Below are 19,778 nucleotides of genomic sequence, written 5' to 3' on the forward strand. Positions count from 1 at the left end.
ATCTGGAAGCAGACTAGCAGCTCCCCAACAAGTTGCAATTTTTGTCCACAGAAGACCTCAAACTGGGAAATTCCAATTTAAAAGCTCAAGTCCTTTTGGGCTGAACTATACTGCGACCCAACCTAATTCTTTGAAATGTATTGTTGATGATGACGATAATTTGGTAGGTACTGACTGCTCCACCCAACCCTTCTCGGTTTGCTTACATATCACCAGGCACCGTGTCCAAACAGTGTTCTCTGCAACTCCACGTAACCAAATCTGACACTGTTTTACCAGTGGCCTGGGTTCTTGGGGCTTCCAGTGGGAATTGGATAAAAAAGTCCTACATCCTCTCAAGGACCTGCCTTTCAAAAATGTCCTCCAGGTCTCCTCTATGCGTTCCATGAACTCTAGACGGAAGTTGTTCAGTCGGCCCGTTCATCCAAAGTCACTAACTGTATATTTTAACTGCTTATTCTTCCTTTTGGTGGGCCTGTCTTTGTTTCTGATCTGCCATCATTGCTCAGGAACATTGTGGACTCCTCCAAGATGGCACACTTCATCCCACTGCTGAAGCTCCCTTCCACTCTGGAGACTGCAGACCTGTTTTTACCCCACTGTTTATGGCAACATGCCCTCATTCAGGATTCCTACTTCCTCCTACCAGCCAATTTTCCAAGTCATCCCTGGACCTAGCATTGGCTGTTGACTTTCAGAGCTCTCTTCCAGGGTCATTAGTCCATTCAAATTTGAGTGTATCGTTCAGCACTGTGCAGACCATGATTCACCTGGTCTTTCCTGTTTCCTTGCTCAAGCTTCACCACGATCTACCTCCTCATCTGTGACTCATCAACAACCAGCCTGCTTACAAAGTCAGAGGCGTTTTAGATGTGAAGAGAAGAGGTAGGGACTTTCTGGCACTTGATCTTGTGTGGTCTTCTCTTCTGTGAGGATCATTCTGACAAACCAAGTAAACCACCATTGGGTACAACTTTTGTTATGACAACATATATATTGGATAACGGATCAATACCAAATTTGCCCAAAACTAGTCCAGATTAGGTAAATTGTAAATTGCCGTCCCATGTCATTATTGTGACATCATCAATAGATGTCACTATACAGTGCAGTAACGCTATCAGCCAAGAGGGGGCGCTAACAAAAAATAAGAGCGGATTCAGATGTTCATTCCACCGCGAAGAAGGCCGAGCAAACACAAGCTCAAGCTAACAGTAACAACGAGTTGCTAACCGATTTGCAATACTTGTCTGAACGTGAAAAGTCAAACATCAGCCCAAGCTACTCGGTTGACGTTACCGCTGCAAGCGGGCCATGCAGCTCTCTAAAAGGTAATGAGCCGGAAAGCCTCGCGTTCTCGGCTCAGCGGTGCCCACAAACTGCAGCCACACCGGAATGACTGGCAACCCAGGTTGGTGCTCCGTTTCGGGGATGGTTGATGAAAATAAACCGCTGTTTGTTTCAGGGCCTATACCGTTGTGACTGTTGTAGCCACACGAAAGGGGAACTTGATTGTACCCTCTTATTCATCCGATTCAACACCTCAACGCGGCCTAGTGTTGCCACTCCGGGAACCTTACGTCGTCATTTGCCCGTCACTTATGTAGTTTCGGGCGGTGTGTGCGCCTTTGCACCCGTGGTTGACTTGTGGGGGAATGACGCTAACGCTAGCTTGCTTCAAACATTCCACCTGCTACAACTTCATTTTTGACAGGCGCGGTGCAAAATTTAACCGCACAAAGCACGCTATCGTGTTTCGAATTTTGACCAAAAAAATGCTTCTTTGTGCGGTGTTGCCCACCGCGAACATACCTGCTTCTGTATGCATTGATTTATGGTCCACACAATTCTAATATGAAGATTTGATATTCCCACCATGAGGTCTTTTTCAGAAGACGAGTGTTCCATGTATTCGGTTGTGCTGAAGGCCCAATCATCGTTTTCATTTTCATGGAAATAGATCCCTTAAAGAAAGCTTTTACTTTCGTTACACCCACTCATCTTTTTAGGTTCCCTTTACATTTGTCACCCTTGAAAGTGTCCCACTGAGTAACATGAAGCTAATTAATTGTGACCATGAGGGAACTACAGACTCACTTTGCTATTTGCTCCAACTTCCCGCTGTAACATTAACATGTATAGCTTCTTATTGTGTTGGGTTTATTGTCATCTTTAGCAATATCATCATTGGCATAGTTCACATACATATGCGCAGAATCTGAGGTGTTTGCTGGTTTGGGGAGGGACTCCTTGAATTTTGATTTAGAAATGACACAAATGTCAGTGTTTGTGTGTACAGTAAAACTGAACCTTTTCATATGTATCATAAGAAATATGCAACAAAACTCTAGTGAATGAGAAAATGAAGTTATTAGTCGATGCACATGCCTGTTTTTTTATTCCATCCATCCATTTTCTATGCCTCTTATTCTCACTGGGGTTGCAAGGGTATGCTGGAGCCTATCCCAGCTGTTTTTGGGCGAGAGGCGGGGTACACCCTGGACTGGTCGTGTTTTATATCATTCATTCATTTTCTACCGCTTATCCTCACGAGGGTCGTGGGTTGGTAGCCAATCACTGGGCACATATAGACAAACAACCATTCACACCCATACCTATGGAATATTTGGATTCGCCAATTAACCTAGCATGTTTTTGGAATGTCGGAGGAAGCCTACGCAGAGAACATGCAAACTTTGTACAGAGATAGCCGAGGGTGGAATCGAACTTGAATCTCCTAGCTGTGCGGCTTGCATGCTAACCACTTGGCATCCGTTTTATAACATGCACAAGTAAGAATAAAACGTTTCCTGGGATGTATCTAGTCTACATGATGGTTTATGTAAATTAATTTATCCAATCCCAGACTATTTACTGGAAAGGAGAGAAATGATAATTGCTAAGACATTAAGACTAAATTAATGATATATTGTTATTGTTAGGGAGGTCTGACAATCATAAAAAACTATGTTTTAAAAATGCTGTATACAACACATATGTGTTCATTTCCACCACAGGAGATATGTCATGTTTCCCATATGTATATCGGTATTGGAAATGGAGAATTGTACAGTATCGGCATATCGTTTTTTTTTGGCCAATATTGGACATCCCTAATTGTCGTTATGATGTTGATGACTGTGGATTTATAAATCCTAAACTTAGACTGACTACAAATAAGGCAGATCTTCTTTATAAGATATTGAGTTTTTATGGTGTTCCAAGTAAAAGGAAGACCCCTTCTGTCATGGAAGACATTGCTCACAACTGAGTGAGACACGCACCTCCTTGTTCCATTACACAATATTGTCTGCGAGAAATGAGCAGCTACTGATTAGTGAGCTAAAATGTTCTTTTTAACTCACAGTGCTCTGTTACATTAACAGCAATGTCACTGATTTTGCGCTACGTTAACTTGACCTTGTCTCAAATCTATTCGGAAGGAGATGATGCAACATATAAGACGTGCTGTTGTGGTATGCCAATGATGCGTTACAACGGATACATGTCATGATGTTCAACTTGCTGTTTAGCCCCATTTTCTGTCTGTTATTTACGTTTTACAGTATTTTTCTTCTCATCTGTTGCCTTGTCGCTTTCTGTCGCATCTTCAATCCTCCCGCGCCTCCAAACATCCGCTTCCTTCTTCGTCTTCTAAGTAGTAAGTGACGTAAGTTTGTCAGTGATTCCTCAAGGCTGAAAAAACACGTTTTTGCCACGAGGTCCTTTGGCAGCTCTTTGGTCTTGCCCATGGCAGTGTTGAGGTTTGAGTGGAAGTTTTTTATCCACATAAATTTAGGAGTACTTTCCTAAAGGGAGGTGCTATTTGTGTTGGTACATGACTACTCTGTGGGGGTCAAAATGCTTGGTGATTGGGCATCAAATAATTTCCTGCAATCAAAGGCAATTTTTTTCAACATTCTCTCTGGCCTGTTTTATATCTTTTGTGAGGGAGTCGGTGTACATAATGAGTAGAGGACCACTACATTGTGGTTTGAATATCGTGCCCGCACTCTTATTGTGTTTATGAATTAATTTTTAAAAAAACGATCACTTGTTTGTGGTTGACTACTTCTTTGTATAGCCCATTATTAGTAAAAAAAAAAGAAAAAGAAAGAGACTGGTTATATGTAGGATTATGGCCACTAGGCATTAGTAATGACATCACACTGCATGGAATTAACCTTGGCATGTCTGACACTATACAGTGAAAATAGGTTATCCTCCTGATCTGTGTGGAAGTGGTAGGTTTTTGGGCTTCTTGCTTTTTGTCTTTCTTATCTTTGGTACCTACCAAAAAAACATTGACTTTTTTTACATTAGAGTTTTTCTACCTTTTTTTGTTCTTTAGTAATCAACAGTAGAACACAGGTCGGTTTAAGCAAAATTTAAATTTTTAGTGAAAAGATACATTTCAACCATGACTTGCACTTTGACGCAAATTTAGCTGTGTATATATTTAGCCGCAAATATCTAAACAATGATGCCACAACATAAACAACACACACAAAATTGCTTTACATTTGTGTGTGCATGCATTTCCCGAACCTTGTGCACTCTACCCGTCTTCATGTTTTTTGATTTCCTGCTTGCTGTGGAGCGCTTTACTACATGGGAAAGATGCATGCCGAGCGCTTATAAATTGCACTTCTGCCTTGTCCCCATTTTTACGCCTTAAACTGCAACATTTGTGATTCTACAGGTGCGTCATCACCTCTATTTGCCTCCTGCGCTAAAAGACGTATAAATAAGTCTTTGGGATTGGGCATTCGGTTGAAAAACAACAACATGTAAATACACTTTTGGTAGCAAATGAGTTAATGTGAGATGCCAAGGCAGTATTTACTTTTAAATCTGTATAGATACTATATAGGATATATATATATATATATATATATATATATATATATATATAATGCCGTGTTTGTTTGTTACAGAGGACTTTGCTGCAGCCTGTGGATGTTTTTTCAACAGTGATATTGCAGTGATTTTGGGCCCAACAGCCCAAATTGGTTCATATTGATTATCAGTTTTACAACGCTCAATAGGCTGCCGTTTTGAACTGTTCCTCAATGCTTTTTAGAGATAGCACACAACATATTGTCATCTGCTTCTGTTTTTTTCAGTTGGTATGGTCTTTTAGGATTTCTGGAACAATTTTGATTGTGTTTGTGTTCTACGTATGACTTTTTTGTAATGATAAATTACATCATCAGCTAATTGGCGTTATCGGACATGATGCGTCATTTTTATGGCTGCTGTGGCAGACGAAGTAAGCAAAACCATGAAAAGATTATTTTTGTGTTTTGTTTTTTTTTTTTGTCGTCACAAGCAAGATAGAGCCGCCTGTGAGTGCTTTTAAATTATGGCAGCACCAGCTGCCCATTAAGAGAGACACTTGCTTTCATATTAGTCTCCAAAATTGTCCAACAAGACCAGAAAAAGTCAATTGATTTGTTCATTTTTGGAAAAACAGAATTTAGAAGGTTCTCAATACCCATTAAATATAGTGATGCTGGGTCTATGTCGTCTTATTCTTTGGCAGACCAGGTCCGTGTGCTGTGTGGAGATGAAGAAGCTCAGTTACAGTAGTAACTAATACTGTGCTTATTTGACAATATACTGTTTATATTGCTCAGTAGGTGGGAGCACTAATAGTGTCAATACAGCATATGATACTACAATATTGTACGTCTTGTGCATTGCTGCTTTTCAATGCAGTATAATGCACTTACAATTGTAGTTTTAATTGTCTGGGTTTATTTATGCATTCATTTTCTACCGCTTATCCTCGTGGGTCGCGGGTATGCTGGAGGCTATCCCAGCTGTCTTCGGGCAAGAGGCGGGGTACACCCTGGACTGGTCGCCAGCCAATCACAGGGCACATATAGATAAACAACCATTCACACTCACATTCATACGTATGGACAATATGGAGTTGCCAATTAATCTAGCATGTTTTTGGAATGTGAGAAAACCCACACATGCACAGGGAGAACCGTGCCACCGTGCAGCCTGGTTTTTTACTCAGGTTTTGCTCCTCCATAAGCAAGAAAGTATGCGGTCATGGCAATAATCACCACAGCATCATATATAGTCTTTAGCTTTTTGCAAACGTAAAACACAAACACAGCACTTCTGTCTTGAAATGAGTGTTTTGTTTTGGTAATCCTCTTGTCTTGTATGTGAACTCTATGTAAACATGACCTTTCCATTTACATTGCCCATGTTGCACACTATTGTCTTTCTCATGTTTGCATTCATTTTTTCTTTTAAATCCAGAGTTGATAGTGTATCTTCCTTTGAGGACGGCGTGAGGTCCGGAGAACTCGGCTTTGCAACATTTTCGGACACATTGCCTTCCAGCTTGGCAGAACAGCCTGTGGTGACCAGCGATGCCTTTGTTGTTGCAGATGAACTTCAGGAAGAGGGTGAGACATTTGCTGTTTTTAGCTAAAAAGATAAAACAACACACAAATGTACTCCCGAGAATCAAAATCACAACAGGCACAAATGGAGGAAGACATTGTCAACAAATTGCCGTAGATTAATTCATTTATTATTGGCCATTCCTCCTAATATCCCTAGCCAAAGTGACACGTACATGTGCAAGCAATGGATATTTTTGGCTGCCACTGCGTTCAGTGGTCCTTGAACACAATGTGTGATGCAGATTGTGACGTATTTGTATGACAAAGATGTCTGTCTAGTTTGGGAACTACTGTTCTAGCATGTGTTCTGTTCCTCAGGTGGACATGAAGCTGGTCAAGGTGTCAGTGATACTACTTTTGGTTGGAAGTCGCTGGGGCAAGAGTTGAGGCCAAATGATGTGACAACGGATTTGAACCCTTTTCAGCATGGAAACCGTGCTTTAGCTTCAAAGGACATGAGGAAATCGCAGGGTGAGCTCCCGAGGAGAATGTGGTCAAAGATGCAACACAGTGTCAACACAAAATGGAAAGATAATACTTGCTTATGTCATGTTTATAACCCAAAGGCTTTTTATACTGTCCATTACATTGACTCTGCAGGAATTATTGACCGTTTTTATTTGTGTCTTCTCGTGTTGATGTGCTGTTGTAGACAGAGGGATGGCTCACTCGGATGAGTCTCGGTTGGCCAACCTCCTGCGCCGAGTCTCTAGGGAGGACGATCGTGACCGCAGGCTGACTACCCTCAAGCAGTTGAAGGAATTTATCAGCCACAGCGAAAACAAAGTGGTCGGTCTAAAACGGCATCCGTGGTTTTGCAATATAAATTAATTGGATTTCTAAATGCTAATTGTTTACATTTTTGTTTTCATACAGACATTGGTCAAACAGTTGGACACCATCCTCAGCACCTTGAATGATATTTTGAATGAGAGGTAAGTCATCTCATTATGCCAGTGGTTGTCTATAATTAAGTCTGTGCAAGTGTGTCGCACGGCAATTTTTTTTTATTAGATCGGAAAATTGTTGCAGCTGCATAACTGTTAATGTTAACCCAGTGGGCATCTATTCAGCCTGTTGTTAGTTAAATAACTTGCCTTTTCAGATTAAATGTTTGTTGAATTTTGTGAAATTAATTTCTTAACCTGTGTATCCAGCTGTTGCAATTCATACACTAGAATACACTATGGCACGCTTGGTGCAATGAGTTTTTTCTCATGTAAAAGATGTGCCCTGGCTCCGTAAACACTAGTCTATGTGTATGTATAAACACAAATGTGCTGGACATCTACACATGTTGGTCTGCAATGTCAGGTGACTTAATTTGAACTTTAAATGCCACTTGTCCACATAGTGTGTTTACTGTGAATGCATGTTTTGTTCATTTTTATAGCAGTAAGCTGCTATGGGAGTTGCGTCAGGATGCAGCAGCCTGCCTGGGTCTTCTCTGCACCGTGCTCAGCTACGAGTCAGAGCGCATCTTCAAGTGGCTTTTCCTCAAGTTTACGTCCAGCAGTCGTGACGAGGTGAAGTTGTTGTACCTGGTGGCGACGCAGCGTGCTTTGGAGGCCGCCGGGGAGAGAAAAACCTTTTCTCAAGTCATGCAGGTAACCACATATGCAATTTTATCCTCATGAAAAACACTTGCGTGCATGTTTTAAAAATCACAATTACATTAAATTACATTTTCTGAACCCAATTTTAGTGCTTGAATGTATTATAGTTTCAAGAAACAGGAAAATTGCTGCTGTGAGTTGAGTACAGTGAGTTGTATGGTGCAATCATGTCATGGATTGTTTCATGACTTGGTTAACAACCATGTGTTGTAAGTGGGGGTAAGTCACCATTGATGCACTACACTGCACTGGTGGCATTGTCATCCCTTAAAGCAGTGTGCTTCTCAAATGTTTTTTGTTTTCGCACACCCCTGGTTTGAAATATTAGAGAAACAGATAATATAAATTCATTTATCTGTACTGTACAGACCGAACTTGAAACTGAAACCAGGAAAATGCAACAAAATGGAGAGCATTCAAGCGTGTTCAAAAGTAGTAGACTACATTGGGCACTCACTGTCGCTAGTAAGGCAGGCACCAGATTTGACCTCCATCAACAATAATCATTGCCGGTTTGGCTTATCTTACAACAGGCACAATATTAATCATCATCAATGCCCAACATCCCTTCCTGTCCATTCGTCTGAAGGAGATGTATTGAAACACACATGAGCATTAGTGATATTTATGACATTAAATATTTTAATTTCTTTGAATATATCCACATTATTGGGTAATTTGAGTGTGAAGGTGACTGTAGGGGTGTTATTTCATGTCTAGAGGGCTCTAATCCCTTTATCGTGGTCAGGTGTGAAACCAATTAACCCTGATAAACAAGGGATTACATTATGCGGTCATTCATCCTTCAGCCTATTTGTGCCATCACTTTATTGTACACGAGTGTGTACAGCACCAGTCGTGCTGTTTATTTCTGTTGTGCCATTTCTGTTGGGCTTTATGTGCAAATGTTCTTGCGAGTTACCAGATCACTTTGTCTTCTTTTGAGCTGTTCATTTCTATTGTCAAATTTTGCGGCTATTGTATAACTTGTGGAGGCGTGACTGTGTGTCTTTCCTGTAAATGGCACGTCTGTATTGCTGGAATGTACATGCCATTGGGTGAGCATGCTGTGGTTTGTACTGTGTGGTTAATCATTATTTCTATTTAGAAAGGTGGCGAAAAGGACTGACGCAGCTATTGCATTACAGTCATTCTCTGACAATGGGTGCAGGTGCAAGTGGTAGTGGTGACGTTAACTATCCAACAATCACAAACTGACACATTTTTCAAGGAAAATAACCTATTTGGCTCTCAAAAGTGGTCGGACATTTAAAGAGGTACTTTGTACTTATAATGTAAAATGACCAGGCCGGTTTTGTATGTTTTCTAGCTGGTGATGAGCAACCTCCAGTCCATCTTGGAGAACGTGGACACTCCAGAGCTGCTTTGCCAAAGTGTGAAGTGTATTCTTCAAGTGGCTCGCTGCTACCCGCATGTCTTCAGCACCAATTTCAGGGTGAGAGTGTTGGCAGTGGACGTCGATGCTATGGCATAGGAGCACTGATTACTCATAATGTGCAAGAAGCATGCAAACTACAACTACAGAACTTATCTTCTGCATCATTGGGTGATATTTGTTATTTTTCTACAGGATACTGTAGATATCTTGGTGGGCTGGCACATTGACCACACCCAGAAGCAGGCACTCACTCAGCAGGTGTCAGGTCAGTAATCTTTTTGCAAGATTTGGGAATTTTTGCAAGATTTGGGAATTTTTTTACATTGATTCAAACAGAATCTGCTTTAAGGTGCAATGTTGCAAGGCACTGATCTGTACTGTGTGAACTATTAATGGATGCACAATAAGACATTGTTTTCAAGCCGATACTGATAACTTGTCACTCAGCTCACGCAGCTCAGAAGCACAAACTGTGTCCTTTATTATCGGCTCTCAGTTGTTGTTTTTGTAGTTTCATCGACCTGATAATTATTCGTCCGATAATTATATTGTGCACCCTTAATACTGTACTTTTGATTGATGTAACCATTGTGCTGCATTTGTGCGTGTGTCATAAAGATAACATAATACTTTCTTGCTGGTATGTGTTAACAGGCTGGTTGCAGAGTCTGGAGCAATTCTGGGTGGCAGACTTGACGTTTTCCACCACTCTGCTGGGACAATTCTTGGAGGACATGGAAGCATACGCAGAGGTGAGGTTAAACATGAAGTGGGTTGGATAGTGAATGAGTTTCATTTCATTCAACTGCATTTTGTGTTCAGTTGTGTTCTCGTTGACTAATGCTGAAATGAATTTGATGAGCTCAAACATTGTGGCAACACTTTTTCATGAATGAAATACAGCAGTAATAAGAACCTGCACGCAAGGGACCACTACACCGCTTAGTCATCATTGTCCATTTCATAGGAGCAGATCCTTTCGCATGTTCAAGCATACATCAGTATCCTTGATGATGGTCGCAACAGTGGAACAGCTTACGGCACACATTTATGCCATTTGACCATTTTATGATGTCTAATTTCAATGCAATTTTCATTTTCCCTTTTCCTCACATTGACACAGAGCAATAAGAGGAGTATGCATTAAGCAAAGGAAACAATGAGAGGCAATTAGTTATCTAAAAAGAACAAAAGTGACATTGTTCTTCCTCAGTGTAGCGACCAGCTCATAACTACTTCTTTCTCTTTTGGTACATTTTTAATAAGTTATGGGAGTACATTGCAACTACAAGGCGAAAGACAATGTTCGATACATGTTATTAGATGTATGTGTATGTGGTTATAATGGTCAGAAGAAAGCAAAGTAATATGATAAATGTGTTTTTCACCCAGTATCTTTTGGACAGCGGATGCTTGTTGGTACACAATGTGACCATCTTTTAATTTTGTTTTTGAATAAAGCAGAAGCAAGGTTACATATTGCCCTTTTTAAAGAGCTGATGAGCATCCATGTCTATGAAATGGTTTGACTGTGTTCTCTTTTTAGGATTTGAGCCATGTCATGTCAGGCGAGGCACTGGATGAAGACATCCCGCCTCCGTCAGTATCTCTGCCAAAGCTGGCGGCTCTGTTGAGAGTGTTCAGTACAGTGGTTCGCAGTATCGGAGAGCTCTTCAGCCCTATCAGAGGACCACCCATCACAGAAGTCTATGTCACTGATGTAAGAGTAGCACTCGGGAAAATCATTTACAAATCATAGCCCATCAAGTCAGTGGGGAAGATCTTATCTTTACTGAAATGTTAATGTGTGTTAAAATACATATTTTCAATGTTATGGTTAAAATTTAACTTTAAGATTTTGCCAACTCGCACAGAGACCAAAAAAATCTAATACAGGCAAAACGAAATGTCCACATAATTGATCAGATGTCTTAATTTAAGCCTATTGAATGTATTTTGACTTGGGCTTTCCTGTCCTATTTTTAGGTTCTTAACCGTGTTCTGGCCTGCGTGACCACAGCCAAGCAGGTCCAGTTCTCTGAGCCGGTTTTAACTGCAGCAAATGAGTGTGTGGGTGTCTTACTGGCCAGCATGGAGCCCTCTGGTCAGCTCATGGAGACCGTCCTAGCCTATGGCCTGGACCAGCTAAACAGCTGCCGTCCTTGTGGTTCTGACTACAACCTGGCGGTACTCAGCCTTCTCATACTGGTATGATCACATTTTATTGGAGATTTGGTACCAAGTTCCTTGATCGGTAAATCTGGGAAATCAATCAAGTAAAAATTAACAGCATTTTGTATATATTTTTTTAGTTTTACGTCAGTTACAGACCGCCTACTTTGGCCTTTTTATGGAAGACTATTGTTGGTGAACATGGTGACTGCTACAAACTATTTGAACTTTATTGTAACATTCAGCAGCGGGTTCCTGTTAACCTGTTAACTACGGAACCTTTACATAACAATCCTATTGTCACAGACGCTGTCTCTGTACTTTACGAGTTATTCAGTAGTTTCTCAACTACTTATATGGCAACTTTCTTGCAAGTATGTGCAGGCATAGTCAGTAGGAAAAAAATCAGAGACTGAACACTCAGGAAAAACGCGATGCGCTTGAACCCTCACTCGGTGCTTGACAGGAGGAAGAAAGAAGACATTACTGAGCTGTGTATCATTCTTAGTGTGTTTTTTTTTGTATTGAATTGAATTAAACACACACACACACGTACATAATATAGATGCATAAAAAATTCCAGAGTCGAAATCTTATCTCTAGTGTCCCACTTAAGCGACTGTATCACCAACACTCAGTCCAAGACCGTGTGCAAAAACCGAGAATATATTTTGGGGGGTATTTTTCTGCGAAATCCAAGGTTCTACTGTACATGCATTAAACGTATCTTTCTGTGTTTTAGATTGTGGAACAAATCAACACAAAGTTGCCTGCGTCCTTTGTGGAAAAATTGTTGGCACCAGACTCTCAGTTGCTGGAATTGCGATTTCATCGAGACAAAGAGGTTTGTAACCATCTTTGATGGCACTGCAGTGTAACATTAGTTATTGATATTCTTTTTTATTTTTATTTTGATCAAGTAAATTATTAATTTTAGCTAATGAGTAAATGACTTAACTTGTTATTTTGATAAAAAACATACTCTGTGGGCTTGGCTCCTCTACTCAACAATTATGTACTGTAGTTAGAAAGCCACCACCAAAACTGTGGTGAGACCATCCATGTTGTTTGGTCTAGAAACAGTGCCACTGAGGAAAAGACAGGAAGCAGAACTGGAAGTAGCAGAGATGAGGATGCTGAGGTTCTCATTGAGAATGACCAGGATGGATAGGATCAGGAACAAATACATCAGTGGGACATTACATGTTAGAGGCCTTAGAGATGAAGTCAGAGAGGCCAGACTGAGAGGGTTGGGACATGTCCAGAGGAGAGATAGTGAATATATTGGTAAAAAGATGCTGCGTTTAAAACGGCCAGGTAGGAGGCGTAGAGGAAGACCAAAGAGGAGGTTTATGTATGTGGTGAAGGACATGAGGGTAGTTGGTGTGAGAGAGACAGGGTTGGATGGGGATTGGTTTGCCGTGGCGACCCCTGAAGAGAAAAGCTGAAATAGAAAGAAGAAAGCCAGTCAATAAATCGAAAATTGTTGAGCGCCTTATTACTGAATTGATGTTTGTTTTTGTTGTTTTTTTTAATTGAACAGCTGTGGTAGAAATACAATATCCTTAACAATTGTATGACGCTCGGTGGGATACAGTTTAATTTTGTATTAATCCATTTGTGCGTGCTCCACAGGTGACATCAGCTGTACATGGAGTGTACCGGGCACTCTTGAGTCTGAAAAACATTCCAACACTTGAGGCAGCTTATAAAATGGTGTTGGGTGAGATGACATGTGCCCTCTTCAACATTCTGGCTACCTTGGAGCCAACTTGTGGAGTCCTGCCATCCAGTAGCACCTGCCTCAATATCCAGCACCCGGCATTCACTTCAGTCACCCTTACCCCAGAGAAGGCGCAGTTTATCCTCATCTTCAATCTCAGCACTCTCACCACCATTGGGAACACCAAGAATTCTCTCATTGGGGTAAGCTGCACTGATAGTCTACCTACATCACCAACCAATTTTCTTCTTATTATTGATGTTATTGTGTTTACCTGTTTAGATGTGGGCATTGTCTCCGACGGTCTTTGCCCTGCTCAGTCACAATCTGATACTGGTGCATTCAGAGTTGGCCATCTACTACCCTGCCATTCAATATGCTGTGCTTTACACCCTGTACTCCCATTGTACCAGGTAATATATCCACCAAGCATGCATTTCACTGATTAGGGGATATCTGTGGTGGCTATATGCCTTCTTAACATGTGAAATTAAATGTTAAATGGGTTCACTAACTGCAACAGGCATGTTAAGATGTCGTAAGAGTAACAAAACTAGGCCTTTGGGGCTTTTTGGATCTACAATTAATACTGTATATGTATATATGATGACAATGCTGTGGACTTTTTTTCTAACCAGCCTCTTTCTGTGTGTCTATTAGGCACGATCATTTCATCTCATCCAGCTTGTCATCATCATCTCCTTCCCTGTTTGATGGTGCAGTCATCAGCACTGTCACAACAGCTACCAAGAAACATTTTAGCACTCTACTCAATCTTCTGGGAGCGCTACTAGGGAAGGAGCATCTCTACCCCGAAGCCAGGTTTTTTTTTCCTTCTCTTTCTCTCTGTTTTTGTACACACTCGGATAATGATTAAAAAAGCAACAGCATTTGATATTTTACAAGTTTACATACACTTATCATGGTCACAAGTTGTTCCTTTTTGACAATTCTAAACAAATCCTCTACAGCTCAAAATTCCTCTCATGAGTGTATTTCAACCTCAACTGTAGTAGGCAAGCGTGACAATGGCACACATAGAATGTGTTGATGTTTCAGGAGGCTGCTGCTGACATGGGCTCAAGAAATCTCACTGCTGATGAAAAAATCAGACACCTACAGCCCTCTTTTCTCTTTGCCCTCTTTCACCAAATTCTGCAGGGGCCTGCTATCTAATGGTGAGGCCAACATTTTCAAAGTGTCCATTGTCCTTTTTCTTTTTTTGCAGGGTAACACATTTTGTTACATGAAAGTATTTTTTTCTCTGCTGCCTTGCCCATTAGCTCTGAATGAAGACCAGGGTATATGCCTTCAGACCTGCAACAGCTTGCTCATCCTGTCTTCATCATTATCCTCTGAGCTTCTGCAGAGGTACATCCCAGTTGTCCCAGTTCTCCACACATGATGACCCTCATTCAGGAATTGAATCAAATCGCATTATTAAAGTTGTTGATTAGCTGTTTTGTGCGACTGCTACGAATATTAAATACTGTGGTACCTTGGCTAAGGTCCGCTTCGGTTAACAGACAAAATTCCTGCAAACGTTTTAGATCTAACTTTCTAACTTACTGCATTCTAACTTACTGCAAACATACCGAATGTGCTCAAAACATAACTTTAGAGCAATGTTTTTAGCATTTTTTTTTTGTTTTATAGTCAGCATTACTATCCTATACCCATTTTAGGTCTATTGATTTTCGAAGGTCCACAGTACTTAGAAATGGTTCTTCTGAATAAAGTGTATGTTGTGTGTGTTAGGTGTGTGGATGTGTGCAGAGTGCAGCTGGTTCACTCAGCAGTGAAGGTGAGGCAGGCGTATGGCAAGCTGCTTCGGACAATTCCCCTGGATGTTTCTCTAAGGTAAGGCACTCCAACCATTTGCATCTCTCTTAGTTCCTGAATTCGGTTTCAGCTTCAGGTCTTGATTGTCACAGCTTGAAATGCAGCAACAGGCTGTGTTTATTTTTTGGTATAAGGTTAGTCTGACTTTGTTTTAAAATAACTGCAAATTGCTGCAGAACTATAATTCCCTATTACAACAACAAATGGTTATTTTTGTGTTTTGATCTGTTAAGGTTTTGTATTTCATCCACAGAAATAATTGCCTTAAATCAGTTATTAGCAAAATGACTACTATACATGTGTTTCACCCTGATTTTGTTGTTTAGCAACCACAGCCACCCACAGATCACTCAGATCTCACTGGCCATTCGCCACCACATGAGCCGAGCACCAAGCAGCACGTTTCACCCCCAGGACTTCAGTGACCTCATCAGCTTCATCTTATATGGAGTCCTGCACCGTGGAGGGTATGTCCCCTTTTTAAAGCATTCCATTCCAGCTTCTATTTATGAATGAATCCAACGCATTATGGTTAGATAATTATTTGGATTGTTCTTATTTGAAATGAATGCTGTTTCTCTGTTAGATGTTTTAGGTATCTTACACCAACTGATGTGTAAATGCCTAAAAAAAGTCTAAGATCAACATTTTTGTCTTTACAGCAAGGATCCATGGCTGGAGCGTCTTTACTACAGCTGTCAGCGCTTGGAGAAACGGGATGGCCGTGGTGGTGGTGATGGCGTGCGTCCTGGTGTCGTGCCAAGGGCTTTGCTAAAAACCGAAGTGGTGCTGTGGCAGTGGGCAGTGTGGGAAGCAGCACAGTTCACTGTGCTGTCCAAACTCAGAACTCCGCTTGGCCGTGCTCAGGACACCTTCCAGACCATTGAAGGTGAGGACACAAGCGCTTGTCAATGATTAGATGCTAATGAGCCATCCTGGTACACGTACCTGCTGGCATTACAGCCTTCATAAATGTTGGTTGGAAATATATTTGACAAGACAGCATTTGGTCTTTTCTACAGCCATGAATTTCATTCATGGTGGTAAAGAACAGCTTGGCCTTCCCTCATGTTGTTCCCTATTCTTATATTTCAGGTATGATTCGCAGCTTGGCTGCCCACAGCCTGAACCCAGAGCAGGATGTTGGCGCATGGGCTGGCGCCGGAAGTGACGGTGATGGTCACCACTCAAATCAACTCCGGATTGCGCTTCTGCTGCAGTACTTGGAGAACCTGGAGAAGCTAATGTACAATGCATATGAGGGCTGCGCTAATGCTCTCACTGCCCCACCAAAGGTAGACTGATATAAATCAACGCTGCGCTGTTGGCTTAAAATGATGTGTATCGGCTTTGAAGTGACTGGATAACGGATCATTTTGTGTTTGCTTTACACAGGGTATCAGGACCTTCTTTTACACCAACCGTCAGACATGCCAAGACTGGCTGACAAGGATTCGCCTGGCTCTGATGAGGGTTGGTCTTCTTTCTGGCCAGCCAGCAGTAACCGTACGCCACGGCTTTGACCTTCTTGCAGAGATTAAGAATAGCAGCACCCAGGTCATTATCAGTACACAGTCAATGAGGTTTTTAGAAGTAAGCGGTCCACTTACTTCTAATAACTATGTTCTTTGATGTTTTTGTTGCAGGGTCCAGAACTAGAGGTCCCTCTGACATTATTGGCAGAGGCTCTTTGTGAGCTGCGTTGCCCTGATGCCATCCAGGGACTTGCTGCCTGGAGCCTCTCAAACACCGGCAAGAGTCTTAGCTGGTTGTCCTCAGTTGCCTTACAAGCAGAGGGAAGGTAAGCAACAAGCCACCCAAATACTATACACAGTAATACAATACTTTTTGTTTTTGATCTGAATTTAGCAAGTGTTTGTTCATATGTCTGTGTGCAGGTTTGAGAAGGCAGCTTTGGACTACCAAGATCAGCTGTCTGCAGTTTCAGGGATGGACTGTAGCATCAAAAGCTCTGACTGTTATGTAGTCAAACTCTCCAGCAGTACCAACAGCCCCAAACACACCAGCAATGGTAACAACAAACAAATATCTGTGTTTGGCACAGGCTCTTATTTGAGCTTTTGCATGCCTGTCTCGGCACATATTACTCGTACTTAGTGCCAGTTTTGTTTTATCTGCAAAGGTGACAGCAGGAAGACGGTGCTGCTGAAGGCAAGCGAGTGTTCTCCGGAGGTGGTCAACCTCTTGGCCAACAAAGCATGTCAATGCTACGTGGCACTTTGCGATTGGCCTTCCGTCAAGGAATGGCAGGCCACTGTTCACGCCCTCAAACAGAACTCCACCAATCCAGTCAGTATCAATCTCAGGGCCGATTTCAACTATATTCAGGCTCTAAGTCGCTTTGAGGATGGAGATCTGACGGAATGCGGTGCTCAACTGGAGCTTCTACCTGGAGAGGACTTTAGCTCGCTCTCCAGTAGCAAGGAGAAGCTGGGTAAGGCCAGGCGGGCTTCTGGAGCAAACTTGATCCTTAACTTGGTTTTTAACTAAACATCCAAGCAGTCATTGTAAAATTGGTGGATTTTTGAGATATTCAATTGTTTGTTTTAGATCTGAAGAGGCTTCTGCCCTCCCTGAGTCCAGATCCAACAGAGCTACAGAGAGCCATTGAGGTACAGCTCCTACGTACTGCCGTCTGTGCGCTGGCAAAGGCCAGTCAGCAACCAGAGCAGAGGACCACCGCCAATCAGGAGTGAGTAGTTAATAAGAGAGGTAGAAACATGTGTCATTATCTGTCAAACTATAGGAATAGAAACTATTGTACGACACTGTTTTTTGACAAATCTTGTATTTTTGCAGTACATTGGTGCGCTGCCTGAAACAAACTGGGCGGATCTGCCTGGGTCCTCTTCGCCTGTCAACCCTCACCCTTTCAGATGCCTTGCCCACCCTTCCCACTTTGCAGCTCCACTGCACTGCCACACTAGAAAACACACTCTCAGGACAAGAGGCATGTACACAAAGCTCTTCCCTTACATTTATGTAGGGGACGCGTACTGACCCATCTCTGGCAACTTTGGTAAAATTTTTGTAGAAGATGAACTGAAAGAAACAAGAGTGGCATTTTAGCATAGAATTATCAAATACAGGAAATATAGCCACATAGCTGTGATTTTAACCCTCAAACATAGTTTATAGTTTATCATCAAATACACAAACATCTAGTATCTATCACTGATTACCAACGGTACTTTGCGTGTTACAATGAACAAGCAATATAAACATCAGTCCTGTTGACCAAATAAAGTCATGAAGTATAATCCAAGCCTGTGTTTTGTTTGTATTCTCTGTAGGATTCTGTGATTCCTTTGTACAGCGAGGCTCTGAGCTCCTGTAAGCAACAAGATGTCCAGCCTTTTCTTCAGGCACTCAGATACACCATGTTCCAGAGACAACTCCTCAACAAAGTCAGAGGTATCAGTCGCCATTTTTGGCAACATTTAACTGAATCATTAAACTCTGTTCTTCAGTGATGATTAAGATAATTATCTATGTTTTGGTTCGCTACACGAGATAAGGCAAAGCTGTGCCCACCGGCACTATTTATATAAATGCAGACAGACAAACTTTTTTGTTGGTGTTAATACAAAATTGAGTTGGAGAGACCAATATTATGTTAATGCTTTGGTAAAATGTGTAGTTTGAAGTTATTAGGTCTTGGCATTGAGCAGTTGCCATTTTCATTGTTCCCTTTATCTATTTGGTCCAGAGATTAGTACTACAAAATAGATAGTATCTTCGTTATTGCATTATCCAAACTAATGTGATTATGTGGGAGTCAAGATGAATCAACAGCACTCATTTGAGAACATCTGCATCAGTTCTGTATTCCGCAGCCTCTCTCAGGAAGATTATTTAATTGTTTAGACTAGGTTTGGCCGATAATTTTTGTAATATTTTGTGCTCTACCTTTTTAATATAAGGAGCGTTTTAAGGACCAAAGATATAAGGACGTGCAGGTTCTAAGTGGGGGGGGGGGGGAACGCTAAAACACGTATATGCCTGCACCCAGCTCGTCTGGGTCATCACTACTCGGCCTTCAAAATAAAAGCGCCGTTTGCCATCTGTGTAAACAAGACTGTTTATAAATAAATATATATATCTTACATATACAGTTGGATATGCATGTGTGACGTCTTCCTTAATCACAAGCAGCAGCATTAGTTTGTTGAATAAGGGCTCAGCCATTGACCCAGCCAGTCCAAAGAAAAGCCAATTGAAACAGGTTTTGTTTTTTTCTCTATCCAGGTTCATCTCCTTCCACAGATGGCCACCTGATGGAGCTTTGTTTGACCACTGTAAAGTTTGCCCGAAAAAAAGGCAACATTGCCTTGGCATCCCGCCTGCTCAGCCAGTGCTGTGATGGAACCCAAAAAGAAGAGCAGGACGATGAACTGGTAAAAGCCTTCCGGCGGCTTAGCGTGGAAGGCACACTGGGAGAGAAATGGGGTCCAGAACTGCAGATAGAAAAAGCCAAAGTAGTGAGGACGTCAGGTGAGGGCAATTGATCTTGTGATGTTATTAATATCAACATAAGTGTCATTCTCCTGAAATCATTGCAAGCAGAGATTACA

The 19,778-nt window shown here is 41.6% G+C and overlaps 1 protein-coding gene across 2 annotated transcripts in view; it reads left to right on the plus strand.

Annotated features, from left to right (window-relative positions):
- The first annotated feature begins 1,160 nt into the window (after positions 1-1,160).
- The window catches only part of smg1 (SMG1 nonsense mediated mRNA decay associated PI3K related kinase), a 35,771-nt gene continuing 17,153 nt past the window's right edge, over positions 1,161-19,778 (plus strand). The window contains exons 1-29 of one of the 2 annotated variants that reach the window (XM_058049374.2): positions 1,161-1,411; positions 6,283-6,431; positions 6,750-6,902; positions 7,084-7,220; positions 7,308-7,366; positions 7,825-8,038; positions 9,378-9,503; positions 9,639-9,711; positions 10,101-10,198; positions 10,993-11,166; positions 11,433-11,654; positions 12,361-12,462; positions 13,254-13,544; positions 13,624-13,754; positions 14,002-14,163; positions 14,401-14,519; positions 14,625-14,712; positions 15,100-15,201; positions 15,510-15,650; positions 15,846-16,072; positions 16,279-16,478; positions 16,579-16,740; positions 16,830-16,984; positions 17,082-17,215; positions 17,327-17,638; positions 17,755-17,896; positions 18,004-18,154; positions 18,498-18,618; positions 19,453-19,698. In XM_058049374.2, the coding sequence (XP_057905357.2) occupies positions 1,335-1,411; positions 6,283-6,431; positions 6,750-6,902; positions 7,084-7,220; positions 7,308-7,366; positions 7,825-8,038; positions 9,378-9,503; positions 9,639-9,711; positions 10,101-10,198; positions 10,993-11,166; positions 11,433-11,654; positions 12,361-12,462; positions 13,254-13,544; positions 13,624-13,754; positions 14,002-14,163; positions 14,401-14,519; positions 14,625-14,712; positions 15,100-15,201; positions 15,510-15,650; positions 15,846-16,072; positions 16,279-16,478; positions 16,579-16,740; positions 16,830-16,984; positions 17,082-17,215; positions 17,327-17,638; positions 17,755-17,896; positions 18,004-18,154; positions 18,498-18,618; positions 19,453-19,698 (4,468 nt within the window). In that variant the 5' untranslated portion in view covers positions 1,161-1,334. The remainder of the gene's footprint in view (positions 1,412-6,282; positions 6,432-6,749; positions 6,903-7,083; positions 7,221-7,307; positions 7,367-7,824; positions 8,039-9,377; positions 9,504-9,638; positions 9,712-10,100; positions 10,199-10,992; positions 11,167-11,432; positions 11,655-12,360; positions 12,463-13,253; positions 13,545-13,623; positions 13,755-14,001; positions 14,164-14,400; positions 14,520-14,624; positions 14,713-15,099; positions 15,202-15,509; positions 15,651-15,845; positions 16,073-16,278; positions 16,479-16,578; positions 16,741-16,829; positions 16,985-17,081; positions 17,216-17,326; positions 17,639-17,754; positions 17,897-18,003; positions 18,155-18,497; positions 18,619-19,452; positions 19,699-19,778) is intronic. The other variant, XM_058049375.2, reaches the window with a different exon arrangement.

The sequence above is a fragment of the Doryrhamphus excisus genome, linkage group LG16 (assembly GCF_037039965.1).
Source record: "Doryrhamphus excisus strain RoL-2023G ecotype Guam linkage group LG16, RoL_Dexc_Guam_v1.1, whole genome shotgun sequence".
NCBI lineage: Eukaryota > Metazoa > Chordata > Actinopteri > Syngnathiformes > Syngnathidae > Doryrhamphus > Doryrhamphus excisus.